We start from the raw sequence: 16,307 nt of genomic DNA, 5'->3' as shown, positions 1-16,307 counted from the left end.
CCACTGTCAGAAGGCAGGACACAGGACTAGATGGACCGCTGGTCTAACCCAGGATGGCCATTCTTATGAAAAATGGAAGTAGAAATACATGACATCTAGACGATCTGCACAAGCTATAACTTGATTTCAACAGTTTGTCTAAGGAGGAGTTGCAGGAAAAATAATGGCAGTCAGTAAAACCCAACTATGGAGACACCCGACAGAGCTGAACTCTGTCCCTCTACATCACCATTATTCAGTAGGTGAGGAAGGAGTGATCTGCTGTACCACCACCCAGAGTCAAGAGTGAAATCCGAAGTCTAAAAGAAAAGCAAGTATCCCCAGCTTGAGTAGAAAATACTACCCATCTCCTGGCACATGCCAGCCCAGGAATCTGATGCACTCTGGCATGTTTGTAGTCAGGTTAAAAGAAGTTCCCGTGGATGGGCTTTATTTCAAATCTTGAAATATGTTAAGAACAACTTGCAGATGCACGTGAATTTACACCATAATTAGTACTAACTGCTTATGGCAGTAGAAGAGCTGACTAATAATTCTGGAAAAATTCCAAATAATCCAGGATTCAAATGAATGCTTACTTGAGGTTACAGTAATGATGCATCTTTCAAGTTTTCTTCTTCTGTATCACATAGAAAAAAAAAATCCAACATGATGTTCTCCTCACTAAGAGTGAATTCACCCCAGTGAAAAGGGCCCATATATACAGCCTTTTAATGTGGGCGTTAAGTGATGCATAGAACTTTGCGTGGACAGTCTCCATTGAAGTGAATTTCACTCAAAGTGCATGAGAATTGCATGACATTTTGTGATACTGGTGCAACAGTTTTGCAAGTCTGAGTAGTACTCAGCTATGAAATTTGTAGCCACCTTCCTATTTCAGCAGAGTTATTGAGAGAATAATTAGCTACTTGTACTTCTCTCAGCTTTTAAATATACAGTATAGAGGTTGCTTTTCAGCCAGCCTCAAGTTGTTTTTGAGTGCCCACTTTTGAGCAAGCAACTGATTGTTCCTGCAAAAGTTGCCAGGCAACTGCGTCACGTGTAAATTAGACAGCTGTGTGACCAACTACCCTATCTATGGTCCTTTATTGTAATTTAAAGAAAATTAAAAATATATTTTTACTGAAATCTTTTTATGTAGGATTACAGAGATACCACTATATACTAAGCCATTCATAAAGAAAATGGGATATGGTGGACTAAAGCACTAGATTCTTGACACTAAGATTTGCCAGTCATAAAGAAAAGATGGGCATAGATTTGCTAGTGATTAGTGAAAAGTACTGGAGTTTCTCTAACATTACCTCCATTCTCAGTGGTAAGTCTTCTGTCTCTGTAATCTCAGAGCTAAATGTATATTCAGATTCATTGCTGCTGTGTGTGGAATCCGTTCTTTTGTGCCCAGGCTTGGGGATGCTCTGAAGTGCAAATAAAATGAGTCAGTACCAGCATTATTGTCACCTGCCCATAACCCAGTGGCTTAGTTTCTAGTGCTCTGAGTTACTCCACAGCAATCATGACTTTGGGAAAAGATTTGAGAGTTTGGTTCCTCTGTGCCACCTGAAACCTAGGCACATGAAAGACACTGTAATCAAGACTCTGGGGACAGGTCAACTTTTTCCGCATTATGAGAATTTGCTTGTGGGAGCAGCAGAAGTGAGCAATAAAGCAGTGTTCTGTGGAAAAGGAAACATGCATTTATAGGGAAGGAAGTGGCAACCCAAGATTCAGAAGAGGCAAGGACTCTCTGAAGTTTTGTATTCCACACTGTAATTTCCTCCTCCTGATACATACACACAAAAAACTTTAAAACTACTGCAAAATTGATAATGGTAAACTTGGTATTAATGAAACTGAGGGGCTAGTAAAATCTGGGCAGTAGCATGTTTGAAAATGCCAATGTAAAAATGAGATCAATAAGCCTATAGCTACAACAAGAATAACAGAAAAGGTTTTAAAACCCCCACATAATTTGAGACAAAAAGTTGTTCACAAGGCCCAAAAAGAAGTTTAAAAATGGGTTAGAGCAGGGGATTTCAACCTTTTTCTTTCTGAGCCCCCACCAACATACTATAAAAACTCCAGGGCCCAGTGAGGAGGCCTCCGGACTCCTGGATTCAGCCACTGGCTGTGTGTGGGGACCTCAGGGCTTCAGCTGTAGGGGGGGTTCGGGGCTCTGGACTTCAGCCACTGGGCAGTGGGGTGCTGGGCTCCAGGTGGGGGTGCTCAGGGCTTTTGCCCTGCGGGGCACCAGGGCTCTGGACGGGAGAGGGGAGGAGCTGGGGCTTCAGCCCTGCAAGAGAACCGGAGCTCAGGGCTTTAGATCCAGGGGGAGCGCCAGGGCTCAGGGCACCCCACAGCTCCACTCCCAGCTTCAGCCCACGGAGATCGCCGAGGCTCTAGCTCTCAGGGGAGCGCTGGGGCTCAGGGCTCCCCGTGGCTCTGCTCCCAGTTTCAGCCCCACACTTCAGCCTTGGGGCCCTGCGGCCCCTTGAAACCAGCTCACGGCCCCCAAGGGGCGACGGACCCCTAATTCAGAACTGCTGGGTTAGATGACATGAAGTGTTTTAGTTGAGCAAAAGCAATCAGATTAAGAGCTAATGTTTAAGGGGCAAATTTTGCTCTGGCACAAGGCAAACAATTCCCATGCACAGATCTGGGAACAAAATCTGACCCTACAATTATTTCACCAAGTTTTGGTAAAATACTGTCCACAAACAGCACATAATTTTGCTATCTTTTAAACCACTTACCACCATCAGATTCACCTCATCCTTGAGATCCTCATAGCGCTCCTCTAAGCGGCTGAACTCATTCAGCAGATTCTGATACCTTAACCTTTCATCATTCAGATCTAACTCCAGCTGTTTCGTTTCCTCAATAAGCTTCTTCTCCATGGTCTCTGTCACCAAATACATGATACCAAAGTATGAACAAGATGCATCTTGGGAACCTACTTAATCTGTGATGTCTATATTCCATAGCTACAGTATAAAGCAAGACACTACGCACAAGTATGCAAAGAACACAGATACTGTACAAACTGTGCTGTTTAAAAACAAAATAAGCCTGTAATATTTATGCCATTGCAGGAAAGTGCTGCATCAAAGACACAAAGGACTAAAAAAATCATTGGGGTAACATTAGAAGGGTTCACTTCTGTAGAGTCTTCTCCATTGTCTGTCACCTAATAATTTGGGGTGGCAGCAGTAAAATTGTTTATCCTAGTCTGCTTTTGTATTGTATTAGTCTAGTATCTGAAGATGGCATCTCCATTTGTACATATCTTTAATGTAAAATGAGGGTAGTCTCGGCTCTTCTGAATCTTTCTCCAGTTATGGTTAGGAGCTCACCACAAAGTCACGTACTAAGATGCAACAATACATCTGTTATTTGTTTGAGCACTATTAGAAAAATATGCGTTGGTCTGTGTGTGGTTTTCTCCAATGCTCTGGATAATTAAGGGACCAAAGTGAATTGTGCAATCTGATGCTGCACAAGAGTTTAGAAAGCAATAGACAACCCTACAAAGATGGTGATGTGTGTATATGTCTGTGTGTGATTGCAATAAAGGGAATTAGTTTTCTCCAAATAGAAATGAATATTTTTTTTCCAAAGATGAGGTTCAGAAGCAATCATCAAAAAGCATATGCTCTGTGCCAGATAACAACATGCTATACATTTCAGCTCTGTACACAGAGCCCTGCTTACAGAGCCTAGCGGCCTCAACTTGAGTGTGCAAATACCACATTTATGCATTTAAAAAGAATTTAAGTGTGTAATTACCCACTTTGTATGTCAAATATCAGGCTGCACATCCAAGTATGGAATTTGCGTTCACAATTTAGTAGACCACTTTTGATAATTTGACCCCAATGGGTTAATTATATTTATTAACAATCAGAACTAGTTTACTTTTTTTTTAAATATAGCTTTGGGCATTCTTAACACTCAAATTGTCAACAGTTGTATAGCACATATGGCCCTATACTAGAGCTGTAAATTACATTCTAAAGGGAAATGTAGTTAACGAACCACAGCAGATTAACCAGATCTGAGTGCTAATGCCTGGATAGAGAGAGTCACTTTACGAAGGAACAAACAAACCAAAAAAGAAAGTGAAGTGAGCAGAACTGACCTGTCATCTCCTTGGCCTGATCATGGATGCGACGATTCAGCTCCTCCTTTTCCTTTTTCAGTGATGTGTTTTGCTCTTTCAGTTCTGATACCAACTGTAAGACAACAGAATGTTTGGCTCAGGATAAGGATTGCAGTCATGGGAATGTGTTTAATCTGTGCACCTAAAGCTCTGAAGAGTCTAACTCCACTGCATCCTTGTAGCAAGATATCAAAAATTTGATGTTTTTAACTGTCCTTCAGAAAATTAGATAGTGAGCTAAAGTGCCACCTTGACTTCTTAATTTACATCCCAATCGCACCCTCTCCTGCACGCAGCACACACTGAATTTCTGATCAGATGAGGCCAATGAACATGAGAGCCCAGAGTGTTTAACCCGGGGATGCCATTTAAATTCTATTGCATCTAAAGACACATGGATTAGAAACAAATTCAGTGACTATGCCCTATGTTTCTTAAGTTTTGGTGGCGGTGCCAGGCCTATAGACATTTACAAGACTGTTCTATGGAAACTCTCTCTTTAGCAAAGGATCCAAAAATTTGAACAAATCTAAATGGAAAATTGTTCGGTTTATTTTATTTTTTTGAGTTTGATAGAGGCTGAGTGCCACACAGATTTCCAAAAACTTGTGGGTGGGGAAGTAACAGATGCATTGCTCTTGGGGGACATGTTCAGCTTGAGGTCAGATCAATTCACTATGTTTCTAGTTTTGAGATGCGCTCCAATCAGCAAGCTTCCTGTACTATTCCATATGCTGTACTCAACCAGAGAACAACAAACGAAAAAGGATAATTTTAGTAACTGTGAATCTCTAAGATCTCAGGAACAACAAACCAATAGGGCTTTTAGAGACAGGCTGTTTCTAAAATTTTGGTATTTTGGGGTAGGGAGTTCCCACCTGCTCTGTTTCCTGTTTGTATTTGTCTGCCCATTCCTCAATTGTCTTCTTCTCAGACTGTGTTTTGTGCAGCTCCTTTCGAAGCTTGGTGATCTCCTCTTGGAGCATATTCACACGGTTCGTGGCATTCTTAGCCTCCTCCTCACTCATGCGAAGCCTTTCCACATCACCCCGCAGCTTCTCGGTCTCTGTGTTGTACGTGGTTTCCAGGTTAGTTAGTTTCTCCAGCAGGGATTTGTAGTCTTTGTTCTTTGCAAAACACAATGCAGACATATTAGCATTTAGAATAGCTTTGGGGTTTGTTTTAATCAGAATGTTAGTGCTCGTGAAAGGTGCTATATTGACAGACTGAATCACTCTATTTATCCACAGAACAATTGATGCTTGGCCAGCAAGATCACAGCTTCCAAACCTTCATATCCTAGGTTAAAATCAGACAAAGCCCAAGCATGCCCATCAACATACTTGTTTTCCATTCAACACCCTGAAAAAAGTGTATTGTGACAGGGGATGGATCACCAGATGATTATCTGTTGTGTTCATTCCCTCTGGGGCACCTGGCATTGGCCACTGTTGGAAGACAGGACACTGGACTAGATGGACTTTTTGTCTGATCCAGTATGGCCGCCCTTATGTATGGAAATGGTACATTATCTACTGATTCACATCTAGACTGATCCACTCTCCCCTCTATGGAAAGAGATATTTCTCCTAACTAAAGAAGAAAACTGATTCCTTTTAAAGAAAAATTCTGCTCCCAATAATCACTGTATTTTTCCAATGATTGCCCACAGTTCAAATATTGAGGCAGATGATGAGAGACTTCTGACCATTCACTCTTGGGGCATTTACCTGCTCATCAACTTTACGCTGCAGCTGCATGATCTTGTTCTCCATCCCAATATTGAGTTTCTTGTACCGTTCCACAGAGCGCGCCTCTATCTTCAGCTTCTTCAGTTCCCTTTTGGCCATCATACGCCTGTAGCAGCATTGCAGGTACACAATTGCCTTCAAGCTCCTATGGTAGCGCACACGAGCCAGCCAGCCCCGCACATGCTTCTGAATAATAATGGCCTTGTGCTCTCGAAGCATCTATGTTTAAAAACAAAAACATTAGATGAAAAAGCCACACGCTGTATTTATACAAAATTAACAACATTCTGCAAGGAGAGATACATAGGTAATAACTATAGACATCCGTTTGAAAAGAGAAACTGCAGGTGAAGGGCAGCAGGAGAGGACCAAGGAATCACTATAAAAAAATAAAATAAATTAACCTAAGGAGCAAGGGAAGAAGATGTGGAAAAAAAACGAGAGAAAGCTAAAATGAAGGGAAAGAGATGGAAGGAAGGAACTGGGGACATTTGTATTGATGCGAGATCCCTGTTAATTACAAGAATACAGAATACCTATGAACAAAACATTAAATCCATCCCTAAAGTTCTAGGGATGACTAGATCTTGCTCTTACTATACCCTTTTATTATAAGGCCACTTAAATTGGTACATGGACAGATGGGTAAATTCAGCAACTTATTGTTTAGTCTCCCTACATATCTTCCAAATATATACACACATACATGAACCTCCTCTGCATTCAACAGTTGGTAGTAGCTTATCAAGTTGAATTCCAATTTCCATTCCCCCCACACACCTTTTTTTTTTCTTTAGTCATTCCTAACTTGTAGAAACTTTTTTTTAATGCTTTTCCATGCTTACTGTTTGGCTAAAGATCAAAGAAAATTGATGCAGCTTTTTTGAAGTTCTGCAAACATTAAAGGAATGCTTTCCTCCCCATTTATTCCAATTAGAAATTTTGCACCCTCCTAATTCCGGAACAGCTGATAGTGGAAATTTCAAAACATGGCTTGACAGTCTTTATTAAAATATAAAAACAATTCAGGTTTGAAGAAAAATGGGTCAGAATTGAAGTTATCATTGTTTTAGCTACCAATCTTTCACATTCAAACAAATGTTCTATTTACTTTTTGGACAGTTGAACTAAGGATGCTTTAGTGATTTCCAAGGTCTGTAGATCCTAAATTCCACAGGATGAGAGAGTTTAGCTCTAAAATGTTAGAATTAAAGGGTTTAGCTTCTATAGGGTAACGTGTGTGTCATACATTATGGACCAAAGTGATCTGTAAGGAGAGCTTGTCAATTAGTCACAGGAGGACAACTACACAATCTATAATCCCAGGACTGCAAACAAAGCCTGTTTCTTCCTGCAGCCATCCCAGGATCACAGGCCTTAATAAAATTCCTGCTTCACATCAATGCATCTGTCTTACATTTATCATTTGTTCCATCTGTGATGGGAGGAGTTTATAATAGGTAATTTCTAATTGTGCTTACTAAGGAGAATAATTAACCATAATTGCAGAACCATCCTTAGACAGGTAAGTTTGATTTATGGTGACTTCAGAAGTAATTTGCCATATCTTCAACAAGGGAATGTGACAGATTTATAAAATGTTGTTGTACTGTAGAAAAGGAATTGTGTATAAGAGTCACTCAGCCAATTTCAGGAATCTAGAATGGTTGACTCATCTATTCTGCATATCCTGGGGATGGCTCTTAGCCTATATGTTGATGCAATGTACACCTGTCAGTTTTATGAGGAAGCTCATTACTTTCTGAAGTTAATGTATATTTGAAAAACATCTGTCAGGCTAGTAAAAGACTCAATGTTTTAATATTCTTATATTCAATGGTAATATAAAACCTGGATTACAGTGCTCAGAATGCTAGCAGAAACAAAACAAACAATAATAATGTACACCATAAAATACATAGGATGTGTAACATGGCTGAGTACAAGGGGAGAAATATTACTTTTCGGGCATTTCTGGCTGTTGATCATTCCTTTGCACAACCTTCACATTAATGATATGTTAGACTGATATACTATATATGCATGAGTGTATGTATGTGTGCAACTACACACAAGCATGTATGCATACTTGTACATTTTTTCTTTAACACAAATCTAAAAATGTCAAGAAATTCCTTCAGTCCAATTCTTTTGATCAATAGAAGACAAGCATCTCAAACATAAGCAATGGCAGGCTTTTATGTTTACATCTACTAATTTGAGAAGAAGTACAACTCTGTAGGACAACTTCTCAGTGAATGATGAGTTGACCTTTGAAAAACTCAATGCAAAACAATCTTTATAGATAGAATTGCTGTGCAAAATGTTGTATAACTCACAAAATCCCAATGTATCAGTAATTCTGCTTCCAGCCCTGTAAACATTTAAAAGCAAAGCCTAATTTCTAAAATGAGGGCAGTTAATTTTTCTTTAAACATAGTCACTTAATGTCATATCATCATAATTAGGACAGAATTCTATCAACCTCCCACCAAACTGAGATCAGCACAAGTAAATGAAAAAAGTGAAAAACAAAAAGAGAGCCAGGGCTTTAATCTTCTATTCTATCAGACAACAGCTCACTAATATCAAAATCAGCATCCTCAATCATCTTTTAGAGTTTGACAGAATCATAGAAATTAGGGATTAAGAAGAGCTACTAAGTCATCTGTGCATGCAATATTAATTTGGACTCAGAATGACTGGCTGTCTGATCATTGTATCACATTATTCATATTTTCAAGTATCTTATTTCAGGCCATGCAGTGGCACTGAGTGTGTGCTTTAAGGTCTGACAATTTGTACACAAACATTTTAGAGCGCATGGAAACACTTCAGAATGGGCTAACCCGGAGGTGCTTGGAAACAGCAATAATGAAACACTGGGTCTTCTTACCCTCTGGTATTTGTTCCTTGCTATGTAACCTCGTAAAAGTGACTGAAGCACAATAGTGGCAGCTCGCATGAGATGGTATCTTTTGCGAACCACATACATGCGCTGGAACTTCTGAATTAGGATGGCAGCCCTGGTTCTTCGCAAGAATTTGGCATAGCTGGCAAAGAAAAATGGTGAAAATGTTATTTACATCTATTATTTATAACCTCTGAATAACATTTTCCCAGTCCTATAACTTTACCCTCTTTCTTAAGAGCTACGTTTTCTACATATTCTACTCTAGATTATTTGCAGTATTGTCAATGGTACAATGTTTGCTTACTACTGTACTGCACAGCAGCATGGGAAAATTAAAAAATTAACCCTTAAAAGCCCCAGGTAGAGTTTACTCATCCTCAGAAAATTGCACTGGGGAACTGACATGCTCTTCTCAGTTTCTCATCACCTTCCTTCATTCTTTAAAGCAGCTTCCATTAATCAACTTTCCCTAACTCATTCCCCAACAGAAACAGGTCTACCCTTAATTCTTATACCTCCAGCAAGACCACTGAAAAGCATCCCAACTTAATTCCTTTCCTTTTCCCTCCCACCTCACCTCTGTATCTGCCTGCTTCCCTGCTCCAGCTGGTTCCCTCATCACCCACATCAGCCATCTGCTCCTAGCTAGCCTGTCTCCCCTTTGTTGCATCCTGGCCTGAGGAATAGGTTTTCACTACTGGAGAGAGAGGCCACATTAGAAGGGCAGTGGAAAGTTAACAAGGTTTCGTGGCAGGAAAAGGGCAGGTCAGGATTCAGTCTAAGCAAGAGTCCTGCCTCACCCCACCTGCAGACTGACTGCCTCACTCTACTTTTCCTCTACTCTAACAAAGAGAGAACATGGACTGCTCTTAGGTGTTATCCAGCTGGGAAATAGCTACATCTTTCTGAAGGTCAAAACAAGCAGGTACTTCTCTTAGAGGAATGCACATTCTAGTCTATTTCCTTCATTACACTGAAAAACTAATTCCTAGTGATCAGCACAAGGAGACAGAAGGTGCTCTCACAGCTAAATGACCTAGTTAGAGGAAGGTGAACTGATGTAAGAGCAAGTGTCCCCAAGTGTGCTACTTACCATCGTGCCTGGTACCCTCTGACATATCTCTGAATGGTGATGGCTGCTTTCCTCATGCGCAGGTACTTCTTTCGCATCAGCCACCCTCGGATTGTCTTCTGGATGCGGATGCAGGCAACTCTCAGTTTATCTGCTCTTATTTTTTCCAGATAGGCTACTTGACCAGCCCGAAAAAATATTTTTGTCTTACCAAACTGGTACTTATCCTTGTCCTATTTTCAGAGGAAATATCTGATCAGTAACAGAATTAAACAATAGAGGATAAAAAAAAGAAGACACAAAGGCTGAATTGAAAAAGCAGAGTCAGTAAAGAGGTAAAACTACCCATTTAGTATTTCAGCTAAATCTGTACTTACATTAGCTAAGGAAGCTGATTTTTTTTTTACCTTATTATGTTCTGTGCATAAATTTGTAGAATTAGCAGGGTTAGGGAATTGAAATCTTAAGGAATAATATATATGTGAGGATTGGTTACAACTTTATTCTATCAGGAAATATTTTCTGAACCAGAAAAAAAGATTTTATTTTTTTTAAAATGTGTGTAAGAACTGAAGACTGATATTTCCTTTGCCAAATATGGCTTATATTTAAGGCACTTTGTTATCAGTTTTTACTGAAAAATCCCTGGGTTTAACAAAAGCTATTCTTCTTTTTTTTTTTAAATCTGATTTTCACCCAAACTTTGGACCACTAAGGTGCATGAAAATACTGATTATGTTAAGAAAATCAATACATTACATTAGTGAGGTGTGTATGTTAATAATAAATTAGTCTAAGTGTAAATGTAAGACTGTCTGTTAAATAAGGTAATATAGAAGAAGAGACATGCATACATGTAAGGACAGTTAATGTACAGTTCATGAAATAAACCATAGATTAAAAAAACACTGCTTTTAATTTTTAATACTCTTACTGTTCTCTATTTGTTACTTTTTTTCTGTCTCCCATCCCCCAATATTAAACCCAATATTTACCCCAAAAAAATGGAAAGTAAAGTTTTACAACAATTTTCACCCACTTTGTAATAAACACCAATATATACCCAGGAAATTTTAAATAAAATATAAACCAAACATAAAGGGCCTTGTTTCTATTCAGGCTACAAAGATCAGAACAGTTGATATTTCTCATGAAACTGAGAAAAAACACTGGTGAAACTGATGAGACGAGAGGGAAAAAAATCAGTAATTGAAATGAGAATTAAAATAACTATATTTAAATTGATAATTCCTCAACAGTCAGTCTTAAGCTATATTACAGCGTACAAATGTTTTAGAAAGGATTTGAAAAGGTGACTTGATATCTATTAGCCTGAGAACCAACCGTACTAGCCCAGGGGAAATATCTGTGCCCCCAAACTTGTGTATGGAATAAAACCAACGAGGCATAACGGACAGAGCACGTCGAGATGATTGCAGCACACCTGGAGGGCGAGGAAGGAAGGTGGGGGGAGGGGCTATGGGTAGTGGTGGAAAAACAGGTTGAAATCTTGTGTGTGTACTTTGACTTGAAATTTACACACAAACACACAGGTGAAGCAATAACCTCAACTATTTAATAGGTACTATTGATTGTTATTTGATGTCAGTATGCAAGCACAGGAAGTGAAGCTGAAAGCTCCACCTGCTCCTATTGCTGTGAATGCTTTTAATAATACACAAGAAAAGGAATCTACTCGCATGATATGGATAGCATATGCACACAAGTGCATTTAATGGAATCTTGAAAACATAAACTGCATTCTATGCTTGTTTGATACTGACTCTGACCCTCAGCCAGCTAGGTGGCTTTCTGGTTTTAATTTCCATGGCAAGTCATCTGTGTGCTTTTACTTTTCCTCACCTATACCTTGCACTGAGTTATGATTAACCACCTTCTGGTTGAGAAATAAATGGGATCTTCTTTTGGAGCCTGTCTGTGCTGTGCATTAACCCTTAGTATACTGGCTAATCCCCAGGAACCCCAGTAATTTCTTATGTAACTCCAATGATTTTGTTTGTTTTATATGCAGAAGATTTAAGTAATAGCTAATTCTTAAATGTGAAGGGGAGCCAGCAGCTGGTGTTGTACTGGAAGAGGGGGAGCTGTTCACACTTGGGAGCAGGGATGGGTCAATACTCTTAGTCCTGCCTCTCCTGTGCTGGAAAGTCTCCTTCTTCTGCTGTTTATTTTCACCACTGCTCCCCTAGGCTGGAAACAGGCTACATGCATGAGAGCCGTCAGGGAGCTTGCACAGAGCATCTCTGTTTAGGAGAACCAGGGCAAGGAGGCAGCTGAGAGGTGGTAGGGAAGTGGCAGGATCTCACAGTGCTAAGTGGAATTAAGGAATCATAGAATCATAGGATTGGAAGGGAACTTGAGAAGTCATCTAGTCCAGCTCCAGGCCCTCAGTGCAGGACTAAGTATTATCTAGACCGGGGGCCGGATCCGGCCCGTCAGGACTTTGGATCCAGCCCGCGGGATTGCCACCCCCGTGGCGCTGCAGACCCTGTGCCGCTCCCGGAAGCGGCCAGCACCACATCCCTGCAGCCCATGGGGGAGAGGGTGCAGAGGGCTCTGCACGCTGCCCTTGCCTGTGGGTCTCTCTCCCCGCAGCTACCATTGGCCAGGAATGGGGAACCACCATTTCCTGCACTCCTCCCTTCACCCCTGCCCTGAGCCCCCTCCCGCACTGTGCACCCCCTGCTGCACCCCACCCCTTCCCTGAGCCCCCTCGTGCAGCCCGCACCCCTCCTCTGCCTTAACCCCTTGTCCTGAGCCTCTTCCTGCACACCACACCCCCTCCCACACCCTAACCCCCTGCCCCAGCCCTACATTCATGGCCCTGCATGCAATTTCCCCACCCAGATGTGGCCCTTGGGCCAAAGTTTGCCCACCCCTGATCTAGACCATCCCTGACAGGTTTTTGTCTAACCTTCTCTTAAAAATCTCCAATGATGGAGATTCCCTAGCAATTTATTCTAGTGCTTAACTAACCTGACAGGCAGTTTTTTCTAATGTCCAACCTAAACTGCCCTTGCTGCAATTTAAGCCCATTCCTTCTTGTCCTGTCATCAGAAGTTAAGGTGAACAATTTTGCTCCCTTCTCCTTGTAACAACCTTTTAAGTACTTGAAAACTGTTAAGGAGGTGGAAGGGTTTTTGTTTGGAAGAGGAAAGAGAGACTCTTGCATATTGGAATCCTCAGGATGATTATACCCCCAAGGTTAATACAACTTGCTGTTAAATTAAGTGAGGCAGTCTCTCCATCCACCAGGGCTTAAAATTGTTGTCTTCCCAGCCCCTGCTAGACCGGAGAATCAACCCCCCATCCCCCACACAACAACACTGGAGTGACTTACACTCACTGAAGCAACATCCCATTTTTATTTGACAATAAAAAGAATTGTTGATCTTTAATAGCAGCCACGGCCCGATGCTTCTATCTAAAGCTTCAAAAAGAAAGGTGAATGTCACCCAATCCAGCAAACAATAGAACACTCAGAGAGACTATGATTTCCTAAACTAGTATTGGCTGCTGTTTGAAGTCCCTATCAACTAATAATAACGTATGACTATTTTCAAATTTGTAGAGCGGGAGCAACACATTTTTAAAAACTATCTGTATAATTCAGGATTCCAAGCAATATTTATAGTAGGGCTTTCAAGTGATTAAAAAAATTCATCGCGATTAATCGCACTGTTAAACAATAATAAAATACCATTTATTTAAATATTTTGGATGTTTTCTACATTTTCAAATATACTGATTTCCAGTACAACACAGAATACAAAGTGTATAATGCTCACTTTATATTTATTTTTGATTACAAGTATTGGCACTGTAAAAAAAACAGAAGAAATAGTATTTTTCAATTGACCTAATACAAGTACCGTAGTGCAATCTCTATCATGAAAGTTGAACTTACAAATGTAGAATTATTTAAAAAAACTGCATTCAAAAATAAAACAATGTAAAATTTTAGAGCCCGCAAGTCCACTCAGTCCTACTTCTTGTTCAGCCAATCGCTCAGACAAACAAGGATGGTTACCATTTGCAGGAGATAATGCTGTCTGCTTCTTGTTTAGAATGTCACCTGAAAGTGAGAACAGGCATTCACATGGCACTGTTGTAGCTGGCATTGCAAGATATTTACGTGCCAGATGCACTAAAGATTCATATGTCCCTTCATGCTTCAACCACCGTTCCAGTGGACATGCTTCCATGCTGCTAACGGGTTCTGCTCGATAACAATCCAAAGCAATGCAGACTGACACATGTTCATTTTCATTATCTGAGTCACATGCCACCAGCAGAAGGCTGATTTTCTTTTTTGGCGGTTCGGGTTCTGTAGTTTCTGCATCGGAGTGTTGCTCTTTTAAGAATTCCGAACGCATGCTCCACCTCATCCCTCTCAGATTTTGGAAGGCACTTCAGATTCTTAAACCTTGGGTCGAGTGCTGTAGCTATCTTTAGAAATCTCACATTGATACCTTCTTTGCATATTGTCAAATCTGCTGCGAAAGTGTTCTTGAAACGAACAACATGTGCTGGATTATCATCTGAGACTGCTATAACATGAAATATATGGCAGAATGCGGGTAAAACAGAACAGGAGACATACAATTCTCCCCCAAGGAGTTCAGTCACAAATTTAATTAACACTTTTTTCTTTTAAATGAGCATCAGCAGCATGGAAGCATGTCCTCTGGAATGGTGGCCGAAGCATGAAGGGGCGTACGAATGTTTAGCATATCTGGCATGTAAATACCTTGCAATGCCAGCTACAAAAGTGCCATGCAAATGCCTGTTCTCACTTTCTGGTGACATTGCAAATAAGAAGAGGACAGCATTATCTCCTGTAAATGTAAACAAACTTGTTTGTCTTAGCGATTGGCTGAAGAAGTAGGACTGAGTAGACTTGTAGGCTCTGAAGTTTTACATTGTTAAATAACTGCACTCAAAAACAAAACAAACAAAATCTACATTTGTAAGTTGCAATTTCACAGCAAAGAGATTGCACTACAGTACTTATATGAGATGAATTGAAAAATACTATTTCTTTTGTTTATCATTTTTACAGTGCAAATATTTGTAATCAAAATAACATACACTTTGATTTCAATTACAACACAGAATATATGAAAATGTAGAAAAACATCCAAAATATGTAATAAATTTCAATTGATATTCTATTGTTTAACAGTGCAATTAAAATAGTGATTAATTTTTTTGAGTTACTTGCTTCCATTAACTGCGATTAATTGACAGCCCGAATTTATAGGTTTTAAAAGCTACAATTCTACTACCAGAATCAGCTTCTCCAACAAATTTTTGCATGTCTGTTTTCTGTCACTAAGGACATCTTTTTGCTTCATCAGGACACGGTAGCGGCTGAAGAACTCTTGATACGTCCACCTGTACCAAGAAACAGAAAGGGTGTTAGCCATATAATGGAAACCTCTCTCAATGAAAATGCCTCTTCTGAAAACAATCTGAAAAATGGCAAACCTACCTTGAGGGGAAGCCAGCTGCGCTGATCCGGATAGTTTCCAGAACACCACAAGCTCTGAGCTGCTGAACTGCCCGCTTTTCATCAAACCTATATAAGAAAACAAAACATCTGTCAAATGGCAGACTTTCTAAGTGAAGCTCTAGCCAAGTTTTGTATGAGAACCTAAGTTCAGAAATGGTGACAACGTTAGAAATGCAAACTAGTAGATTTCAGTCAAAGAAGTTGTCATGAGTACAGATTCCTTAGGAGCACAAGTTTTGAATCAAATTCAAAATGGAAAATCATGAAATTGTGGGTATCCTTCTCAGACAGCATAAAGGAGAAATACAAAGCAGTCAGCTAATCATTTTCTCTCCATCTAGCCCCAAACAGCTGTTATTATTATGTTTATTCCGACGCTTTCAAGACACACTATTCTACTCCTGAGCTATGTGTACTATGTTCTCAGAGACCATTTATGAACCAACGTACGTGAATGGAAACTTGAAGTCATTGGGCTTAATACAACGCACGTAGTGTGGAGTTGTAGCATTAAGGGTTTCCATCAGCAGATGAAGAGAGTTCCGAAACTGTAAAAAAAAAAAAAAAAAAAAAGAGAGAAGGGAAATCAGAATACGATGAAACTCAGTCTTGTTTGAAATGATCTCAAATGGGGACTTTTTGTATTAGATAAAAGAGGTTGTCTAGAAAAATCCAACATAAAGCCAAATTTCAATAGAGCAGTTTGGTTATGTGTTGCCCCAGTGTATGCATCCATACTATAAATTCTGGTGGTTCTTGGAAGCAATTCATATACACTGCAACACTTGTGTGGAATCAACGGCAATCATATTGCCATACAATACACAAATGCTTGAGTTTCCTATGACAAATGCAACCATACAAGCTGATTTTCA

General features: G+C 40.0%; 1 protein-coding gene and 1 long non-coding RNA gene across 10 annotated transcripts in view; one reads left to right on the top strand and one right to left on the bottom strand.

Moving 5' to 3' along the window:
• The window catches only part of LOC117883540, a 58,598-nt gene extending 42,396 nt beyond the window's left edge, over positions 1–16,202 (top strand). For 3 of the 4 annotated variants that reach the window (XR_004647317.1, XR_004647314.1, XR_004647313.1), the window contains one exon: positions 15,278–16,202. This is a non-coding gene — a long non-coding RNA (uncharacterized LOC117883540). Of the gene's footprint in view, positions 1–9,979; positions 10,052–15,277 lie in introns of those variants that run through there. The other variant, XR_004647316.1, reaches the window with a different exon arrangement.
• The window catches only part of MYO5A (myosin VA), a 181,298-nt gene that overhangs the window by 38,008 nt on the left and 126,983 nt on the right, over positions 1–16,307 (bottom strand). For all 6 annotated transcript variants that reach the window (XM_034782891.1, XM_034782890.1, XM_034782892.1 and 3 more), the window contains 10 exons: positions 15,883–15,980; positions 15,412–15,498; positions 15,206–15,314; positions 9,918–10,129; positions 8,807–8,963; positions 5,890–6,129; positions 5,038–5,286; positions 4,139–4,232; positions 2,754–2,902; positions 1,305–1,418 (listed from right to left, as the gene is read on the bottom strand). In XM_034782891.1, coding sequence (XP_034638782.1) covers positions 1,305–1,418; positions 2,754–2,902; positions 4,139–4,232; positions 5,038–5,286; positions 5,890–6,129; positions 8,807–8,963; positions 9,918–10,129; positions 15,206–15,314; positions 15,412–15,498; positions 15,883–15,980 — 1,509 coding nt within the window. The remainder of the gene's footprint in view (positions 1–1,304; positions 1,419–2,753; positions 2,903–4,138; positions 4,233–5,037; positions 5,287–5,889; positions 6,130–8,806; positions 8,964–9,917; positions 10,130–15,205; positions 15,315–15,411; positions 15,499–15,882; positions 15,981–16,307) is intronic.

The sequence above is a fragment of the Trachemys scripta genome, chromosome 10 (genome assembly GCF_013100865.1).
Source record: "Trachemys scripta elegans isolate TJP31775 chromosome 10, CAS_Tse_1.0, whole genome shotgun sequence".
NCBI lineage: Eukaryota > Metazoa > Chordata > Testudines > Emydidae > Trachemys > Trachemys scripta.
The sequence above is the reverse complement of the archived record's forward strand: the minus strand, read 5'-3'. Positions and strand labels throughout refer to the sequence as shown.